General features: G+C 46.2%; 1 protein-coding gene across 1 annotated transcript in view; it reads left to right on the top strand.

Moving 5' to 3' along the window:
* Nucleotides 1–20187, top strand: part of CPA4 (carboxypeptidase A4) — a 31563-nt gene that overhangs the window by 5264 nt on the left and 6112 nt on the right. Inside the window, exons 2-10 of the mRNA XM_033194852.1 lie at nt 304–385; nt 838–972; nt 2356–2454; nt 6011–6112; nt 7345–7449; nt 8310–8420; nt 9826–9916; nt 12292–12491; nt 13541–13625. Of these exons, the coding sequence (XP_033050743.1) occupies nt 304–385; nt 838–972; nt 2356–2454; nt 6011–6112; nt 7345–7449; nt 8310–8420; nt 9826–9916; nt 12292–12491; nt 13541–13625 (1010 nt within the window). The remainder of the gene's footprint in view (nt 1–303; nt 386–837; nt 973–2355; nt 2455–6010; nt 6113–7344; nt 7450–8309; nt 8421–9825; nt 9917–12291; nt 12492–13540; nt 13626–20187) is intronic.

Raw genomic sequence — 20187 nt, 5'->3', positions numbered from 1 at the left:
GGTATATTTCCGCTGTCTGTTTTTCTTCCAATGCATCTGCTTTTTCCATACTTATAATCATGGCATACATACAATTTTGTGTCCTGCTCTTTCACTTAATATTTCCCTTAAAGTTATGCCATAAGCACTTTTTCATAGTTGCCATGTAGCCTCATTTTTAATGGCCATACATTAAAACCAAAGACTAGACCATTTCCTTTCTTTCGGCCTGGTTGCGTCTGGGATAGGAGGCTTGGGGTTTCTTTGCCAGCTGAAAGCTCATCATTATCTTTTGCTCTTTTTCTCTTTTTTCTTCTTCCCCAGGGACCAAGTTTTTAGGATTAATGTCAGAAATGGAGACGAGATCAGCAAATTGAGTCAGCTAGTGAATTCAAACAACTTGAAGGTATCTGCTTCTTTTTAGCTCTCCTGAGTGTTTTCTAACTTTGGTAGGAGAAGACTCTTGCTCTACTGGTATTATTATTTTTATTTCCGAGGAGTCTCTGAATATAATCCTGTGTGAGTCCACTGGCCATTTACACAATTGAGGGGGCCAATAGGAGAAAGGGAGTACTGTAGATGACATCACAGCTGTGGTGTCCTGGGAGAGGAGATGCTTGAACAGTATATGCCCCATCCTTCTAGCTGCCGTCCACTTATGATGCTCGGTCTCTGACAGATGCTGCTTGTTGGGCGGGTCCGACCAGACACAATGGTGAAACGGGCAAACTTTGACCTTGAGCAGAGCCCAACCTCTCAGGGATCACCCTGGCTTTTGGCAGTGTTCTAGAAGAATGAGCTCATTGTACATTTTACCTGAACTGTCCTTTAACCTGGTTTCATTTCTGTTCCCTTCAGCTCGATGTCTGGAAATCTCTCTCCACCTTCAATCGGCCTGTGGATGTCCTGGTCCCATCTGTCAGTCTGCAGGCAGTTAAATCCTTCCTGAGATCCCAGGGCTTAGAGTACGCAGTGGCAATTGAAGACCTGCAGGTAGGTAGACTATGCCCCCTGCCTCCTGGTCTCGCATAGGACCAGGCAGCCAGTCCAGAGTAGACCGTAGTGATTTGCAAGTTCTGGTTTTATCCTTTTCTATTTTATGGATGAGGAAATGGAGGCAAATGGAAGTAAAGTGCAGCGACTTGTTAGAGGAACAACATTTTGTAGTAGAAAGGGCATAAATAGGCCAGGGAACCACACAGATTTGGATCCAAATCCTGATTTTGCTAACTACTAGTGCTGTGTGCTATGTCTTTGGACAAGTTATTAACCTGCTGAGCCTCCATTTCTTCATCAGTAAAATGGTGATAGTGAGATCTTTGTCAGGTGATTTGTTGAGAAGATTCAGGATTAAATGTATGTAAAATGTCTAACAGTGCCTGGCATATCCTAGATCTGCCATTAAGTCATAAGTCCCTCTTTCTTTTCTTCTTTGAAGTCAAGTGGCAAGAGCAGAGCAGGGGGAGGGTGTGGGGGACCAGCCACAGAGGCACCCCTGGAGACAGGGGGAATGTCATGGATAGCCCTAGCAGAGGGAATGCCATCCTCTGGCCTCATGACCTGTATCTGGCTCATGCTCTCTCCTTCACTGAGGTGGGTTATGGACTAATTGGTGATCTGGCCTGGGAGTTTCCTGATGGCGTTAGCAGCTATGAGCTTATTAATCATCCTCACATGTCACAGACATCTGCCAGGAACCTTCAAAGTATGAGTGGTTATAAGAATTTCTTTGTTTCTGAATGGTTTCCCAAGCTGTGTATTTCAGAGGCACTGGATACCAGATGCAGGCTCATGTCTAGAGAGTTCATACTATAGAATAGCCAAAGAGCGCGTATGTTGCTTCCAGGGAGTAAGTGGATTTTGAATGAGGCCATGTAAATTGGGTACCAAGAAGTAAAAAAAATTTTTTTTTTCTGAGATGGAGTCTCTCTCTTTCACCAGGCTGGAGTATAGTGTGCAATCTTGGCTCACTGCAACCTCCAACTCGCTGGTTTAAGCAGTTCTCCTGCCTCAGCCTCACGAGTAGCTGGGATTACAGACACGCGCCACCATGCCCAGCTAATTTTTGTATTTTTAGTAGACACAGGGTCTCACCGTGTTGGCCAGGATGATCTCGATCTGCTGACCTCATGATCTGCCTGCCTCGGCCTCCCAAAGTGCTGGGATTATAGGCATGAGCCACCGCGCCCAGCCAAGAAGTAAAATTTTATAAATATATGAAAGAAATCTGACCCCCTTTTAAACCTTGACATTTGTGCTGCTTGATGGGTTGAAGGGGCCGCCATCTTGGCTGACCCACATGCCAAGATATGACAGAAAAAATGTAAAACCTGCGTCTGTAGTGGATCACTTCACAACATTGCTGTGTGTTTTCAGGCCCTTTTAAACAATGAAGATGAAGAAATGCAACAGAATGAAGGGCAAGAACGGCGCAGTAATAACTTCAACTACGGGGCTTACCATTCCCTGAAAGCTGTAAGTGTTTCAGAGTGGGTTAAGATCAAGGTTCTCTGCCTCCTTAATTTTGTAACGTCTCTCCTTACTTCCAGGAGACATTAGTCTTCAGCACAGTATCCACTCACTGAGGGGCTAAGATGTGTACACTTCAATTCCTGTCTAATTCTTGGATTGCTTAACTCCTACCAGCACCTGAGTGTCATGAAATACAGCCCGGCTATTTCCTCCCTCAACCATCCTTCTTTCCTTAAGCAACTCCTTCAGAACACCATGAAAATAATTGCAATAATTTCTAGTCCTTGTAATTCAAACTTCTTCTATCCTACCATAATCCCTCTATTTTACTCACTCAGAATAAAATGTTACTTATTCTAGGCAAGTAGACAAGCGGCGATTTCCAAGGTTAACCAAATATTTCCACTCATTTATCATAACTATTTATGATGTATATATTTTTTCCATCATGCATTTTGGTGCTGTGTTTAGTTAGGAACCACTTGATATAGATGGCTGACTTTCAAGGTAAGCCAAGCCTTCAAATGAAAAACTTGAAGTAGAATAATTTCCTGGGATACTGGAACTTAAGAAATCAAGAGAGGCTGTAGAATAGAACTGTACCATGAATGCAGTACAGTTCTCTTACAGCCCTCAGTATCTCCATCCATCTGCAGACAACTAGCTCAGGAACACTCCCCCACATCTAAATTAGTGTTCCCCCTGATGTACCTTAATACATGTTGCTCTTGATATACAGACATGGTGCTGTTGGCATGCATTTCACAAGGCGTGTACTTCAAGTGGTTTCTCTTCTTGAGGGAGGATTTCAAAGGTTGACTATTTCCACTTCTTTCCCATGCTTGTCGGTAGCTTTGTTTATTGCATACACTTCCAACGACTCTGACCCTTGATCCCTCTTGCGACCAGTGACATACATCTGCAAAACAGCTGGTTAAAGTTAGGAGTTCAGTCTCAGGCCACGGACGAAAGCAGAGCTCAGAGCCCACACAGGGATCAAGCCCGTGATATAAGCCTCATGAACATGGGGCCCTTGCCAACTGAGCTAACCAGTTGCAAATGTCACCCAAGACCCTGGAGGGGCCATCGCCTCACCTGCCGGCTGCTGGAGCCTCACTGTCTCTCACCTGCTCACCTCTGGTTTCTCTGGTTTGAGGCGCCCTTTACAGCAATCTCGTCCTCACTGCGAAGCCCTCTGCTGTGAATAGCTGTGCCACCACCATCCTAGCTCAGTCACATGCAGTTCTTCCTAAAAACAGCTTTTAAGAACTCGTATTCTAGGCTGGACACGGTGGCTCACACCTGTAATCCCAGCACTTTGGGCGGCCGAGGTGGGCAGATCACTTGAGGTCAGTAGTCTGATCAGGACCAGCCTGGCTAACATGGTGAAACCCCGTCTCAACTAAAAAAATACAAAAATTAGCCAGGCATGGTGGCAGGCACTTGTAGTCCAAGCTACTTGGGAAGCTGAGGCAGGAGAATCACTTGAAACTGGGAGGTGGAGGTTGCAGTGAGCCAAAATCACACCACTGCACTCCAGCCTGGGCAACGGGGCCAGACTCCGTCTCAAAAGAAAAAAAAAAGCTCATACTGGCTCATATAACCACTTAGGCTTTCTTAGGTCTCTAGTGGGAATTTCACGTTGGTCTCTGCCAGAGTTTCTGGTTCCAAAGCCATTGTCTGTGTTGTGGCAGTGCTGGACAGTGTGAATTTGCACCCCACACCTGGACACAGCTTGGTGTTTTGAAAGCAGTGAGTGTGGCCCAAGGCTCAAGGCAGCTATCCTTGCTTTGCCTCCACTCTCTAGGGTCAGTGGGTAGAGTGGGTAGAATTTGTAGGCCCTTTTTGTGGCCCAAATTGCCCATTCCTAGCTCTCAGGTTCCAGCTCCTTGTGCCATGCTGGGTCCTATAGCTCCCCTCCTAGTCTAGGTTTGCCTAAGCCTGTAGCACCCAAGGCAGAGATGGTGTTCTGTGGCATCGTCTCCCACCCTCTACCCTCCTAGTTAGTTCCTTCTTTGTTTCTGGCACCTACAATTTCCTCTTGTTTAGCTTTTTAACTTGGCTGTGAATCATTGTCCTTGTATTTTACCTGGTTTGCCTATGTATTTGGAGGTGGTTTCTTGCTTCTGCTCAGTCTACCATATTGACAGCAAGTCTGATACACCCTTTAAGCTTGACTTTGTTCTATATTAATTACACATTTTCCTCCTCTGTATAGTTCCTTCTTCCAGTCTTACGGCCGAAACAAATACATTTGTTTATTTTCTTTTGGCCCTCAAGTGGTTTGAAAACTAAGATGGATAAATTCTATTTAAATTGAACTTTTTTCCCCAAAAGCAAATAAGGGTATTCTTAGCCATTTATTTACCTTTCTTCACTTGCACTCTCAAAGCCTTTAGATAAATTATCTCCAAAGTGGGGCACATGTATCCACAGGGTGTAAGCAAGATAGTCCACAGGGATGAAGGAAGAAACGATTACAACTTCTATTTATATTTCTACATATGTTTATGTTTATTATTAACACAACCATTTCAATTGTTTAATAATGTGCACAGTATATTTGTATCATTGTGTGTGTGTGTGTACATATATATGGTGCATGCTAATTTTTTATTATTTTTGAGTAGAGAAAGTGATCACAGAATTTTAGAGAGTACTGGTTTAAGAGCTTTGGAGCGCTTTCTTTTTATTTTTTATTTTTCAGACAGGGTCACTCGTTGCCCAGGCTGGAGTGCAGTGGTGCATTCACAGCTCACTGTAGCCTAAACCTCCCAGGCTTGAATGAATCTCCCACCTCAGCTTCCCGAGTAGCTGGAACCACAGACACACGCCACCACAGCTGGCTATTTTTTTTTTTTCATTATTTGTAGAGCTGGGGGGGTCTCCTTACTTTGCCCAGGCTGCTCTCAAACTCCTGGGCTCAAGTGATTCTCCCACCTTAGTCTCCCAAAGTACTGGGATTATAGGCATGAGCCACTGCACCTGGCTTGTTTTTATTTTATTTTATTATTATTCTTAACTTTTTAAATTTCTTTCTTTTTTTAAGAATCTTATTCTTAAATTTTTAAATTTCTTTCCTCTTCCATATTTTTTTATGAACTATTTTTATTTTTTCCATGTTTCTTGTAAAGATGGCGTCTCACTATGTTGCCCAGGCTGTCTGAAACTCCTGGCCTCAAACAATCCTGCCGCCTCAGTCTCTCAAAGTGCTGGGATCACAGGCATGAGTCACTGCGCCTGGCCCCTTGTCTTTGACTGTCCAGTCTAGTACAGTGACAAAGGACACAGTGTTAGAGCAATATTGCAAAAGCCTCTCTACTCTAGTTTAGTGGACTACAATTTTGTGAACAAATAAAGTGTGCTACTCTCTAGAAAACTGCAGAAAAGGACTATTCAGGCAGTTCTCATAATCAGCATTTCCATGCTGATAATATGGTCAACTCCAAGATTAGAGTCCCGGAAGAGATAATTAAGACCAACAAAGTAAATCACAGATACCCAGCCAGAGCTGAGCAGATTTTTAAAATGTCCCTGGGTTCACTCTTTCATGCTTCAGATTTACCACGAGATGGACAACATTGCCGCAGACTTTCCTGACCTGGCGAGGAGGGTGAAGATTGGACATTCGTTTGAAAACCGGCCCATGTATGTACTGAAGGTGAGGCCACATGCATTTGGAAGGGTCTCCTGGGTCCTCATGTCCAGGACCCAGCCTCAGACCTCTGAAAAGGGCAGCTTTTTGAACTCCTTGACTTCAGGGAGGAAAGCGAGATCAGGACACATTGTACCTGGGCTGGAATTTGGTCTGACAGAGTCCCCTGCTTTTGTCTAATGTAGGGGGAGTTAGAAGGACTCATCCAAGTTTTGGCTGAAAGACAGGATCAGAGGGAGGCGATTAGTATTCCAGAAAGCTCTCAGATGGGACAGAGTCATTTACTTTCATTCTCACCTCTGTAAATAGCAGGACAAGTTGGGATGGGCCTGACTTCTATTCTGCTTGCAGGGGGTGCTTATTGGAAAATCAACCTAGGAAGTGAATTTGAGGGTTGGTGTAATTTTAAGCACAGCTTCTGATCCTTGGCTGCACAAAGCCTAATTTCTAAATATTTCTAACAAATTCAAGACTATATTGGCAAAAGAGGTAAAGAACTATGATAATGACATAAATTACATAAAAATCCAGCTGAATGAATAAGAAGGAATTTGGGCATATAACCCATGGAACACTGATGGTGCTAAGAATTTGCCAAACCCTCAGCTTCATGTAAGTCCCAAAGAACTCAGGCTTATGGCACTAAGCAAATTACCAGTGGGAGAGGAGACCTGCCACGGAGCTGGATAATTACATTTAAATATTTTGCCAATCTGATGGAGACCTTGGCTTCATTAGCACCAAGCTCTGACCCAAGGGGGCCCAACACTATGGCAAAGGCAGGAGCCAGGATTCATGACTGCCATTTACAAAGAGCTATAGCGAGCCCCGCTTCTTCTTAGTTTAAAACCAAATTCATTTATCTTATCGACCGAAACAGCCTGGTTTGTGTACCCTTGTGTCTCTCGCTGTTGGGATACCATTTGAGGTCTTTCAAGAGACATAACATTATCTCTAATGGCACCAGCATCATAAAACACAGTAACGATTGTTTCCCCCTCCCATTTACTCGGAATGCTGGAGAGGTTCAGGCTGCCTGGAGCTGCAGCTTGGCCCCGCAGCCAACCAATTAAGCTTCCTGGTCACGGATAAGCTCGATAAATAGATGGTGCCCTTAGGAACATTTGGTCTCTGAATTATCTTAAATGAATTAAATGAATGGGAGAGAGCTGGAGAGAGGAGAAGTGAGCAGAGATGTGGGCAGGCGGTCATTTTTGAGCCTTTTCTCCCTTCTGCAGTTCAGCACTGGGAAAGGCGCGCGGCGGCCGGCCATTTGGCTGAATGCAGGCATCCATTCCCGAGAGTGGATCTCCCAGGCCACTGCAATCTGGACAGCAAGGAAGGTCATGTCGCCTGGTATTAGCCAAGAAGGCTGATGGGCCCGGGGTGCCCCTGAAGCATGCCATGCAGCTGGGCCTGGGGCACGAGATGGGAGGGTGCTCTGCTAAGACTCAGTCGGCTGGGGGGCCTTTTCAGATTGGAGAAGCAAATGATCAAAGCCCCTTGGTCAGCTCATTGCAGCCAAATGATTGCGTTCCTGCTGGTGCGCAAGCTGATATGCAGCAGAGGTGGGCCTGAGCCTCTGAGCGCAGTCCACCCCGCAGAAAGGGAGTGGAGCAACACCCAGAGGAGGCCCGATAGGCCCTTGGGGACCTCACGCCATCTCCATCTCCTAGAAAGGCTGCTGGGAGGGCAGCTACTCAAGAGGCTGAGGCAGGAGAATCCCTTGAACCCAGGAGGTGGAGGTTGTGGTGAGCCGAGATCATGCCACTGCACTCCAGCCTGGGCAACAGAGCGAGACCCTGTCTTAAAAAAGAAAAAAAGAAAGAAAGAAAGGCTGCTGGGAGAGGAGGAGGGTTGCATTTGGAGGACACATCTTCCCTCCCTCTTCATTGGAGGTTCAAATTCCTAAAAACTATTCCTCCTGGAAGGAAGGAATAAAGCATGTACCCCAGGACTCACTGCAGTGGATGTCATTAGCAGCCATGACCCCAAGCAGCTGTGTCTCTCCAGGATTTGAAGGGCTCAGAGGGCTTTGCAGAGAGCAAAGCCTTTGAGGGTGGCAGGGAGGCTTTTGAGGTTAGATGCTGTTCTAGGAGCATCCATTCTAGCTGGATGCCGGGCATCTTTAGAAGATACATGGTTCAGCCCTAATGACCCATCCTGCTATGGGATAGCTGACAAGCATATTGTCTCTGCTTAGATTGTATCTGATTACCAGAGGGATCCAGCTATCACCTCCATCTTGGAAAAAATGGATATTTTCTTGTTGCCTGTGGCCAATCCTGATGGATATGTGTATACTCAAACTCAAGTGAGTATTGCCAAATGGGCTGGGCTTGGAGACTGTTGAATTCCTTGCTTTGCCACTAATTGTCTGACCTTGGAGAGAATTACCACAAATGTGCACCTTATGAGCTTCCTTGGGATTTCATCTTCTAGTCATCCTCAGAGCTGAGAATCACCAGGGGATATTTTTTCTTAGAGAAAATAGTCTAATGAACTCCCTATGATGGGTCTTAACAATGACCAACATTTTACTAATCTTCTTTTCATCTCTTACCCTCCCACACATTTTTTTTCCTGACGTGTTTAAAACAAATTCAACACATTATGTTATTTCACCCTAAACTAGTTTAGTATGCATCTCTAACTGATGATAGAAAACAAAACACAAAAAACAAAAAAAACCTTAAAAAACCCCGTGGCGCTACTATCACCTTTAAAGGAATAATGGAAGCTCTTTAATATCATCTAACACCACCCCCAGTTATCTTAAAAATGGAGGTCGAGGCCGGGCACGGTGGCTCACGCCTGTAATCCCAGCACTTTGGGAGGCCGAGGTGGGCAGATCATGAGGTCAGGAGATCAAGACCATCCTGGCTAACACGGTGAAACCCCGTCTCTATTAAAAATACAAAACAATTAGCTGGGCATGGTGGTGGGTGCTTGTAGTCCCAGCTACTTGGGAGGCTGAGGCAGGAGAATGGTGTGAATCCGGGAGGCGGAGCTTGCAGTGAGCCGAGATTGCAGCCACTGCACTCCAGCCTGGGCGACAGAGCGAGACTCCGTCTCCAAAAAAAAAAAAAATGTGTTTTTAAGAGTCAATTTGTTCAAGTGAGGACCCAACAAGGTCTGTGCATGCACATGGTGCTGTGTCTCTGCAGTCTCTTTCATTCTACAACAGCACCCACCTTTTAAAAGTCTCACTCATTTAGGGGAGAAGCCAAGTAATTTGCCCTGTACAGTGTCTCACATTCTGAATTTGGCTGATGGCTTCTTTGTTATGCCATTTAGTTTGTTCCCTTATCTGTGGTATTTCCTATTCACAGATTGCCAGGTCTAGAGCCTGACTGGATTCAGGGGAATTTTTTAGGCAAGCAAGAAATGGGCTGTGCACTTCCAGTTACATCTGTTATCATGGAGGCATGTAGTGTCCATTTGTCCCACTTCTGCCAAAGCCAAAAATGATTCAGTGGTTTCAGGTAGTTTCTGACTGGTTCTAGCACCTGAAGGTCTCATCAGTACATTTGGAAGAAGTCCTTCTCTTAGAGCCAGAAGGGGAAATACTCCTCTCTCTGTGGGAGGAGAGACGACTGCTCAGTGAGCACCGGAGCCCCAGGACCCTCACGGCAGAACTGCGAGCAGCCTGCCCTGCCTGCGTGCTCTTCAGTGCTCTGATCTGCCTCGGGTTGTTTGTCTCCTCCTGGCTTTTTCAGAACCGATTATGGAGGAAGACGCGGTCCCTAAATCCTGGAAGCTCCTGCATTGGTGCTGACCCAAATAGAAACTGGAACGCTAGTTTTGCAGGTAGGTGTTGGGGAGACAGTTCTCAAATCCTGCTGTCCCTGGGCTCGCCTGGTCTACCAGTGCTCTGAGCTGGCCGGGACAGAGCCCATTTCCACTCTGGTTCCGTTGCTGCGTCACTGAGAAACTGAGGAGCACTCCTTAGGCTCTGACTTAGTGTTTTGTTTGTTGCTGTTGTTGTTTTGAGATGGAGTCTCGCTCTGTTGCCCAGTCTGGAGTGCAGTGGCGTAATCTCAGCTCACTGCAACCTCCACCTCCTGGGTTCAAGTGATTCTCCTGCCTTAGCCTCCTGAGTAGCTGGAACTACAGGCACACGCCACCACGCCTGGCTATGTTTTGCATTTTTTTTAGTAGAGATGGGATTTCACCATGTTGGCCAGTTTTGATCTCCTGACCTCATGATCCACCTGCCTCAGCCTTCCAAAGTGCTGGGATTACAGCCATGAGCCACCGATCCCAGACTTTTTTTTTTTGAGACGGAGTCTTGCTCCATCGACTAGAGTGCAGTGGCAGGATCTTGGCTCACTCTCACTGCAACCTCCGTCTACCGGGTTCAAATGATTCTCCTGCCTCAGTCTCCTGAGTAGCTGGGACTGCAGGTGCATGCCACCATGCCCAGCTAATTTTTGTATTTTTAGTAGAGACAGGGTTTTGTCATTTTGACCAGGTTGGTCTTGAACTCCTGAACTCAGGTCATCTGCCCATCTCAGCCTCCCAAAGTGCTGGGATTACAGGCATGAGCCATCGCACCCAGCCTGTTTGTTGTTTTTTAAAATGTATTTTTGTAATTTTGAAAGGGAATGATAGTAATGTCTGTCCTCCTGAGAGAATGGTGGGACAGACCATCTTACATTCAGATTGTCGTCTACACTAATATTTTGAAAACGCCCTCTTCTAAGACATACAAAACGGGGAACCTTCCTTATCCCTGACCCTACCAGCCCTGCCTGGGCAAGTTCTGAGCGGGTGGAAGGACTCCTGGCAGCAACTCAGAAGAGACGAATTGGCACTGTCACTCCAATAGGCAAGACCATGCTGTGAAAATTCCACTCCAGTACCCTTAGATGTGTAGACATGAACCTTAGCAGCTGGCTGTCGTGGAAAGGGAAAGAGAATTAGGAGACTTGGGCTCTGAGTGCCGGCGATTTAAAAACCACCCTCCACAAAAGTGCCGACTGTGTACCAAGTACCTTCCCATATTTATCATATTTATTCTTCTCACCTAGCGAGTGAATTTTATGATCTGAAATGAGACGGTGGAAGCTCAGAGACAATCTCAAGATGACATGGGTGATCAGAGTTCTGATCTAAACTCACCTTCCAATTCCAAATCCAGACAGTTCCCTTTCACTGTTCCATGGCTGTGCTGATGGGGTTGGTTGGTTGTTTTGTTTTGTTGAGACAGGGTCATGCTCTGTCATCCAGGCTGGAGTACAGTGGCATGATCACGGCTTACTGCAGCCTCGACATCCTGGGTTTAAACGATCCTCCCACCTCAGCCTCCCGAGTAGCTGGGACTATAGGCACATGCCACAATGCCCAGCTAATTTTTGTATTTTTTTGTGAAGGTGGGGTTTTGCCATGTTGCCCAGGCTGGTCTTGAACTCCTGGGCTTAAGTGATCCTTCCACCACAGCCTCCCAAATTGCTGGGATTATAGGCATGAGGCACTGTGCCCGGCCCTGATGGTTTGTTTTTAATGTACTTCTTTTACTTGTATAGAAATACCACACAAACCAGTGGGGGAAAATAATGATTGTGGGAAAGGAACTGATACAAATGTGGGAACTCAGAGTTTCAAAGTTAAGTCAGATATTCCCACCACTGGGGTGATTTCAGTCACACTCATACACACACACACACACGCACGTGTGCACACACACACCCTAGAAACCCAAGGGAACCACATTATGAAGTAATACAGAAGGCAGTGTTTCTAAAAACCTGTCAAATAATTAAGAGATTTTAGCCACAACAATCGATTATTTCTGGCACACTTGGCCTTTAAGATCTGAACCAAGAGAATAAGTTGACACCAGAATAAATGGAGTCATTTTCATTATTTATTGGTATTCATATTAATTATCTAGACTACTTATTAATTACAACTTATTCTCAAGGGTGCTATTAATTATTTATGACAACTGCTGTTGGTACAAGGCAAGGTCAACTCCAACAGTTTTTCTCCTCAGCTGTAGCAGACCCAACACCCAACCCTCCCTCTTCCATGCCTTCTCTGCAGTCCACACCCACCGTGGACTAGGTGCTCTGGGCCGTCTCACTGTGGCCTGCCCATTCCCAACAAGACATTCCCAATGTCTTGCATTTCTGTGTTCCCGGATTATGAATTAATGTTTCTTCTTGGGCTATCCCCAACAGGAAAGGGAGCCAGTGACAACCCTTGCTCCGAAGTGTACCATGGACCCCATGCCAATTCAGAGGTGGAGGTGAAATCGGTGGTAGATTTCATCCAAAAACATGGGAATTTCAAGTGCTTCATCGACCTGCACAGCTACTCGCAGCTGCTGATGTATCCATATGGATACTCAGCCAAAAAGGCCCCAGATGCCAAGGAGCTGGTGAGTCACAGCTGCCTCCCACCCAGCCTGGGGCCTGCCTGACCCTCCTGGCGCTGCTAAGGTGGTAGCTCTGCAGCTTTATAGGGAGAGTCCAGGAGCCTGGGCATGCTTCATTGAAGGCCCAGTCTTCTCTCCCAGCCCTTTGGGATACGCTGTCATCTGCCGGGGACAGGAAGACAGTGCTCTTTATTTCTGTGTCTGCTATGAATTCCCTGAACCATGCTTGCCCCGCCTTTCCTTCTCCCTTGTTTTTCTGACTGCCATGTGTTGTGGACTCGCTGCTTACCAAGGACTGTGGGTGGCACCCGGGTGAGCAACGGGGAGAGCTCCTCACTCTAGTGAAGGAAGAGTTTAAGGAGGGTGAAGGCCACGGCCTGGGATGCTCTGTGTCTTGTCCAGAACGTGGGCCATCAGGAGCAGGCCTGACATCTGGAGGGTGACTGCAGGTGGCTGCCCAGGGCCACAGCCAGCCCTTAAGCCTCGGGCAGATGCAGCCCCTCCCAGGCTCATGGCAAAGTGTGGGCTTGATTCTGCTCCCCTACTCCCACCTGGCCTCTCGGGCAGGCACTCTACACAGGGATCATCCACCTATGGTGGTCCTTCTCCTCCTCTACTCTGCAACACCCAACTCTTTGAGAGCTTTCTCTTGAACATACTTGGTCTTCCCCTCATGTATGAGTGATGTCCCCCTTCTCAGGATAGGTGAAGATGGTGCCTTTACTAGATTCCTAGTGGGTCAGTGAGTAGCTCCAGACCCCCCATCTCTTCCAATCTGAGTACATAACGCACAGGCTTCCACTTCCCTCCTCATCTCCTCCCCCAAACTGGGAGTCAAGAACTGGGGGTGTGGTGGGAGAAGGAGTTGAAGGAACCATGCCACCTCCCTCAGTTTACAGTTGGGCCTTGGCACTGGGCGAAGGGGAAAGAAGGGACCAGAAAGGAAATCAGGAGAGGGGCCGAGAATCTTCCAAACCATCCCAGAGCAGAGCAGCTGAGGAAGGTCAAGCTTCAGGATCCATTTTTTCTCACTCCATGTTCCCCCTTCCCAGGACAAGGTGGCAAGGCGTGCAGCCAAAGCTCTGGCTTCTGTGTCAGGCACTGAGTACCAAGTGGGTCCCACCTGCACCACTGTCTGTAAGTACTCGCTTATTGATGAGTTACTTAGAAAACACTTTGAGAGGAAACTTGAAATGGAATGGGAGGAGAGCTGTTAGACTTACTTGTCATCTGATTGTTTTTGTTGTTAGTAATAGACTGAACTACATCATGCCTGTGTAGTGACAGCTGTTGCATGCAGTCCCCTTCATCAACATCATATCAAAAATTCCTCATGTCCATCCCTCCATTTTCAAGAGAAACCCACCTTTCAATTGGTAAACTGATGGTGGTAATGGAGTTGGGGGAGACTCCCTCATCTTCCTAAAGGAGATGAACAAACATTGAGCCTGGACAACATAGCAAGACCCCATCTGATATGGTTTGGCCATGTCCCCACCCAAATCTCATCTTGAATTCCCACATATTGTGGGAGGGACCTGGTGGGAGGTAATTGAATCACGGGGGCAGGTCTTTCCTGTGCTGTTCTCATGATAGTAAATCTCACAAGATCTGATGATTACTATAACAAGGGGTTTTCTTGCACAAGCCCTCTTCTTGTAAGAGTTAAAAAAGAGGAAAGAAACATGAAAAGCAGCTTAACAGTCAAAGACAGGTTTATTCCGGGAATAAACCTGAGAGGGGCTTCTGGCTGATTTCGGTCAGGAGTGTTCTTTCTCTCTTACAGACTAAGGGTATTTAAGGGTTTAGGGAGGGGGAGCTTATCGTAGGCTCAGAATGTTTCTGTGTGAAGGAGAGTTTTATTTCAGGGTTGGAATATCTGGTCGGAGGGGAGGTTTATCTTAGAGTTGGAATATTTCTGGTCATGTTGACATTATCCATTAGGCTGATGTTTGGGACTGATTTTTGATCAAGGGGAACTTAAAATAGTGGTGTTTGCCCAAGATGGTGATGCTCCTGCTCTGTCAATCCAGACCTTATAATTATAAAAGGACGAAGGGCGGCATGGTTTTTTTTTTTTTTTTTTTTTTTGGCTATTTCCTGCTGAGGGGGGCATGGAGAGATTTTTGGTCTCGGATTGTAGGAGTAATGCTGTCTGTAGATGCTTTTGGGTAGTAGTCTGTGAGATAGGCATGATTCTGTCAGTTAAATATCTTTGAAAAAGGTTGATTAGGCAGGGTAAGAACATTAGTCCTAGGCATATTATTAGGAGAGAGCCCAGGAATGGGATGGCCTGTGTTATGATTTTGTTTCCAAACCAATAATTCATTTGGTTGTTTTGCTCTTCCTTAGCTTTTTAGCCCTTTTTAAAAGTTTTTCAGCAGTGTTTCTTACTAGGCCTGATTGGTTGAGACAGAAGCAACGTTTCTTACCCAATGAGAGGCAGAGGCCCCCTTTTTCAGCTGTTATAAGATTTAATCCCCATTTGTTTGGCAGGACTACTCCAGCTAAGGAGTCTAGTTGGTCTTAGGCTTTTATAAGGCTTTGGGCTATATTTTTTAAAAAACCCTGTAGTTCTGTTGAAAGAGTTTTTAAAAGTATGCTAAAGAGGTGGCCGATCTGCCTGCTCCCAATCCAAGTATAGAGGTTACACTTATAGGCCACTATCAAAGGAATGACGTGGATGGCCCTCTTTTTTAAAACCTATTGGACGGGTGGAATGGGTAAAGGTTGATTAGGAGGAACTAGTTTAGTGGAGGGAGAAAGATAAACTAGGGCACAGGTTCCAGTTTAGTTGGTGGGGAGACAAAGACATGTGTTGGTGCCACACCAAAAGAACAAGCCTTCATTATAAATACAGGTGGAGATATGGAAAGAAAACAAGTGAATTAAAGATGGTGTGCCGTTTCTTTCCTGTGGTTCATTACTCCAGGTGGACAAGGAGGAGGCCAGGGAGACACCCACTATAGCAGAGATATAGGAAGAGTTATTTTTTTTTTTTTTTTTTTTTTTTTGAGACGGAGTCTGGCTCTGTCGCCCAGGCTGGAGTGCAGTGGCCGGATCTCAGCTCACTGCAAGCTCCGCCTCCCGGGTTCACACCATTCTCCTGCCTCAGCCTCCCGAGTAGCTGGGACTACAGGCGCCCGCCACTTCACCCGGCTAGTTTTTTGTATTTTTTAGTAGAGACGGGGTTTCACCATGTTAGCCAGGATGGTCTCGATCTCCTGACCTAGTGATCCGCCCGTCTCGGCCTCCCAAAGTGCTGGGATTACAGACTTGAGCCACCGCGCCCGGCAGGAAGAGTTATTTTTTACACAATAATGCAGTCGGACGTTGCGCCATTGATATACAACCATGGAAAAAGGTGGGCACCAGGGACAACACAAGTTGGGCCGGAGGCATTAGTTGAGGGAGAGGTTGTAAAACGAGCTGGTTGCAGAAATGCTCCGTTTGCTTCTGGTGATCCTTGGTAGTCAACTTCATTAGTTTGATGGTCAGAGGGGTTTTTAATAATGATAGTGCGGTTGCATTGGTTAGGTGTTAAGGACCCTACAGGAAAATTTTCCTTAGAGGCTGAAAAGCAAAGTGAGGCTTGTAGTAAAAGGGGGGTGTATTTAGTTATGGACCCTTTAATGGGAGGGCCTTGGGGCTTGAGGTGTTGTAGGGAGTTGTAATAGGTTTGAAATAATTTGTTGGCCTGATTGGCCCTGGAAGTGGGATAATCGCTGACCAGGGTGTCAGCTCTTTTAAAAAAGGAAGCTCCTTTTTGGAGTTTATAAATTAGGTTATGTTTCCTGTTAAAAGGTCATGAAGGGGTGTAGGAAGGGCTGTGTAAGCTGAGGAAGACAGCGATAAGCACATTCAGCATTCTGGAGCAAAGGAACAGTTAGCTTGCAGCAAGAGGGATCGTGCAAGGTTTACAGAGAGTTCTAGTTTGAGAGCAGCGAGGAGTGGTTGTATTGGTGAGGTTGATGTGATTAGGGAATTTATATTGAAAGAAACAAGCAAAAAGAGAAGAAAGTTATTTGGGTAGGAGTAAAGTCCCGGAAAGTTCCTTGAAGCCATAGGTCCCATAACACAGTAAGGAGCTGATCAGTATGTGGAATGGGAATTTTGTAAGGGTACCACTGAGGGGCTGTAATGAGGTTGGTTAGGAAGCGATGAAAAGTTTGGGAGAGAAAGAGACGTAAGCGGCTTACGTGGATTTCTCTTCCTTTTTCTTCGGGATTCCGGTGAGGTGAAGGGAAGTGGGTCCTATGGAGACACAAGAAAAGGCTGAAGGGGTTTTAGACTTGGTTGTTTGGGTATGTGGTGAAGGGAAGTCTGTTTTCTTGAGAAAAGTATAATGAAACCAGTTGGGGAGTCCTTGGAGTTTTGCTGCTGTGGGTGTGGTAAGGATGATCTAGTAAGGTCCCTTCCATTTAAGTGTGAGGGGGGGAAATGGGGGTAGGACTGGGATCTTTTACCAGAACCCAGTCTCCTGGCTGTAGGAGGGGATTAGAGGAGTCGGTTACGGGTTGTGGCAGGCATTTGTCAGCATATTCCCAAATAAAATGGCAGATGGTATGTAGAAGAGGGGAAATGAGAGGGGTGGGTAGAGGCGGGGCTTGACTCTGAGGTGGAACAAAAGGGATGAGTGGTCTTTCGGACGTGAGTTTAAAGGGGCTGAGCATTGGAGGTTTAGGTGGGAGTGCCTGAATTTTTAGAAGGGCCAAAGGTGAAAGTGTAACCCAGTTTGTATGTGTTTGGAGTGAGTACTTGGTGAGGGTGTTTTTTAGAATGTTACTCATTTTTTTTTTTTTTTTTGGAGATGGAGTCTCACTCTGTCGCCCAGGCTGGAGTGCAGTGGCTGGATCTCAGCTCACTGCAAGCTCGGCCTCCCGGGTTCCCGCCATTCTCCTGCCTCAGCCTCCCGAGTAGCTGGGACTACAGGCGCCCGCCACCTCGCCCGGCTAGTTTTTTGTATTTTTTAGTAGAGACGGGGTTTCACAGTGTTAGCCAAGATGGTCTCGATCTCCTGACCTCGTGATCCGCCCGTCTCGGCCTCCCAAAGTGCTGGGATTACAGGCTTGAGCCACCGCGCCCGGCCATGAATGTTACTCATTTTTTTAACCTTTCCTGAAGATTGAGGTTGATAGGGGATGTGTAGCTTCCAGGTCATTAGTAGGGCTTATGCAATTGTTTGAGTAATTTGATAAATGAATTCAGGGCCATTATCAGATTGGAAAGAAAGAGGCACCCCGAACCTGGGGATGATTTCTGTTATTAATTTGGAGGCGACAATAGAAATTCGATTATTGGATAGAAAAAGCCTCCACCCATCCCGAAAAGGTATTAGCTGGAACTAAAAGAAACTGAGCCTTTCTTCCTGGGGCATATGGGTAAAATTAATTTGCAGTCTTGTCCTGAAAGGTGTCTCCTGGCTTGATGGTTTGGGAAAGAAGGGGTTTAGTGTTGGAATAGGGTGATGCTTTCTGGCAAATAGAGCATTGATGGGAAATGGCTTTTAACTGTTCCTTTATATCTGGGGTTATGTGTATATGAGAACTTACGAAATGTTGTGGAGGGGAATGGCTACTATGGAAGAGATTGTGAATGTCTCATAAAAGAGTTGTTTTTTTCAGGGTTAGGTGGGACTAATTTGTTTTGTATGAACCAGTATGGGGGTTTCAATTGTGCCCCTGGCGTAACTAGTTGCTGTATTTGGTATTTAGGATAAAAGGAGGGGATATGTTGTATGAGGGGAAATAGGTATTGGGGAATTGGATGATTGGTTGAGACGTGTTTTGCTCGATAGTCAGCCTCACGGTTCCCTAAAGAAATGTGGCTTTTATCTGATTGATGTCCTTTGCAATGGATAACTGCAACCTTTTCTGGAAGTAAAGCTGCCTTTAGATGATGGATTATTTTCCATTAATGATAGGCGTTCCCTCGGCCATGAGATAGCCCTGCTCTCTTCAAATTTGGGCGTTGGAATGGATGATGTTATAGGCATATTTAGAACCAGTGTACAAATTAACTTGTGTGTTTTTTGCTAGGGTTAGTGCTCTTATTAGAGCAACTAATTCTGTTTGTTTGGAGGATGTGCCCAAAGGCAAGGGGGCAGACTCTACAACTCTTTTAGGTGGAGAGAGTGGGTATCATTATGTTATCCCTTAATGATGGCATATCCTGCTTGGAGGGAGGGTTTTTTGATGTGCTGCCATTTATAAACTAATTTGGGGCTCCCTTTATGTGAGTGGAAGTAAGGTGGTGAAACATGGTGAGAGAACTTTTAATTAGATCAGAGCACGAGTGTTGGTTGGGGTTTAAAATTGGTGTTGAGGCTGGGCGTGGTGGCTCACGCCTGTAGTCCTCCCACTTTGGGAGGCTGAGGTGGGCGGATCACCTGAGGTCAGGAGTTTGAAACCAGCCTGGCCAACATGGTGAAACTCCGTCTCTACTGAAGTACTTTAGCTGGGCGTTGTGGTGTGCGTCTGTAATCCCAGCTACTTGGAAGGCTGGGTCAGGAGAATCGCTTGAATCCAGGAAACGTAGGTTGCATTCCAGCCTGGGCTAAAAGAGCAAAACTCTGTCTCAAAAAAAAAAAAAGAAAGAAAAAGAAAAAATGAAGGTAAAAGAGTGGCAGGATTTGGGGGGTAGCATCTATGAAGAGAGAGAGAAGGTTGAAAGAGTATTGAATATAGGGCTTGCATGGGAGAGGATGAGATGGAGGTGAATGCCTTATGGCTGAGCATATCTTGTAGACTGTGAGAAGAAAATACCTGAAGGGATGTTTATCTGGGCTCAAGCAATCCTCCCTTGTCAGCTTCCCAAAGTGTTGGGATGACAGGCATGAGTCAGTGCACCTGGCCTATTGTACCTTTTGTATGTTCAGATTTGTTTAGACAGACAAATACTCACCATTGTGTTACAACTGCCAACAGTGTTCAGTACAGTAACATGCCATGCAGGCTTGTAACCTAGGAGCAATAGGCTACGCCATATAGCCTACATGTGCAGGAGGCGATGCCATCTAGGTTTGTGTAAATACATCGCACGATGATGAAAACATACCTCCGTTGTGAAGTGATGCATGGCTGTATAAACATGGCAGGTGCAACTCTGATCCCCCTTAAGGTGGCACCCTCCTTTGTTTTCTCTAAATTTGATAAGATAGGGTCTCACTCTCTGACCCAGTCTGGAGTGCAGTGGTGCAATCTTGGCTCACTGCAGCCTTGACTTCCCCAGACTCAGGTGATCCTCCCACTTCAGCCTCCTGAATAGCTGGTAGTACAGGCATACACCAACACGCCCAGCTAATTTTTTGTATTTTTTTTGTAGAGAAAGGGTCTCACTATGTTGCCCAGGCTGATCTCAAATTCCTGGGCTCAAGCAGTCTGCCTGCCTCAGCCTCCCAAAGTGCTGGGATGACAGGTGTGAGCCACCGCACCCTTCTTTCCCCTCTATTGCCTTTTCTATAATGGTGTCTCAATAGGTGATCCACCCTGAGAACCCCTGCAAACTCACTGCCGTTTCTGTCCTCTTCAACTCTCCACCCACTCTCCCCTCCAACTGGACTCATCCTCAACTGGCTTCGCTTCAGAACCCCTCTTTCAGGAAGATTCTCCATCCACCCCCGGGCCCTCCTCTGGACTCCATCTCAACAGTCTTGTCTCTGTTTCAGATGCCATCAGATGATGTTGGTGTTTGTGTAGCT

The sequence above is a fragment of the Trachypithecus francoisi genome, unplaced genomic scaffold, assembly GCF_009764315.1.
Source record: "Trachypithecus francoisi isolate TF-2019V2 unplaced genomic scaffold, Tfra_2.0 Lachesis_group4, whole genome shotgun sequence".
Lineage (NCBI taxonomy): Eukaryota > Metazoa > Chordata > Mammalia > Primates > Cercopithecidae > Trachypithecus > Trachypithecus francoisi.
The sequence above is the reverse complement of the archived record's forward strand: the minus strand, read 5'-3'. Positions and strand labels throughout refer to the sequence as shown.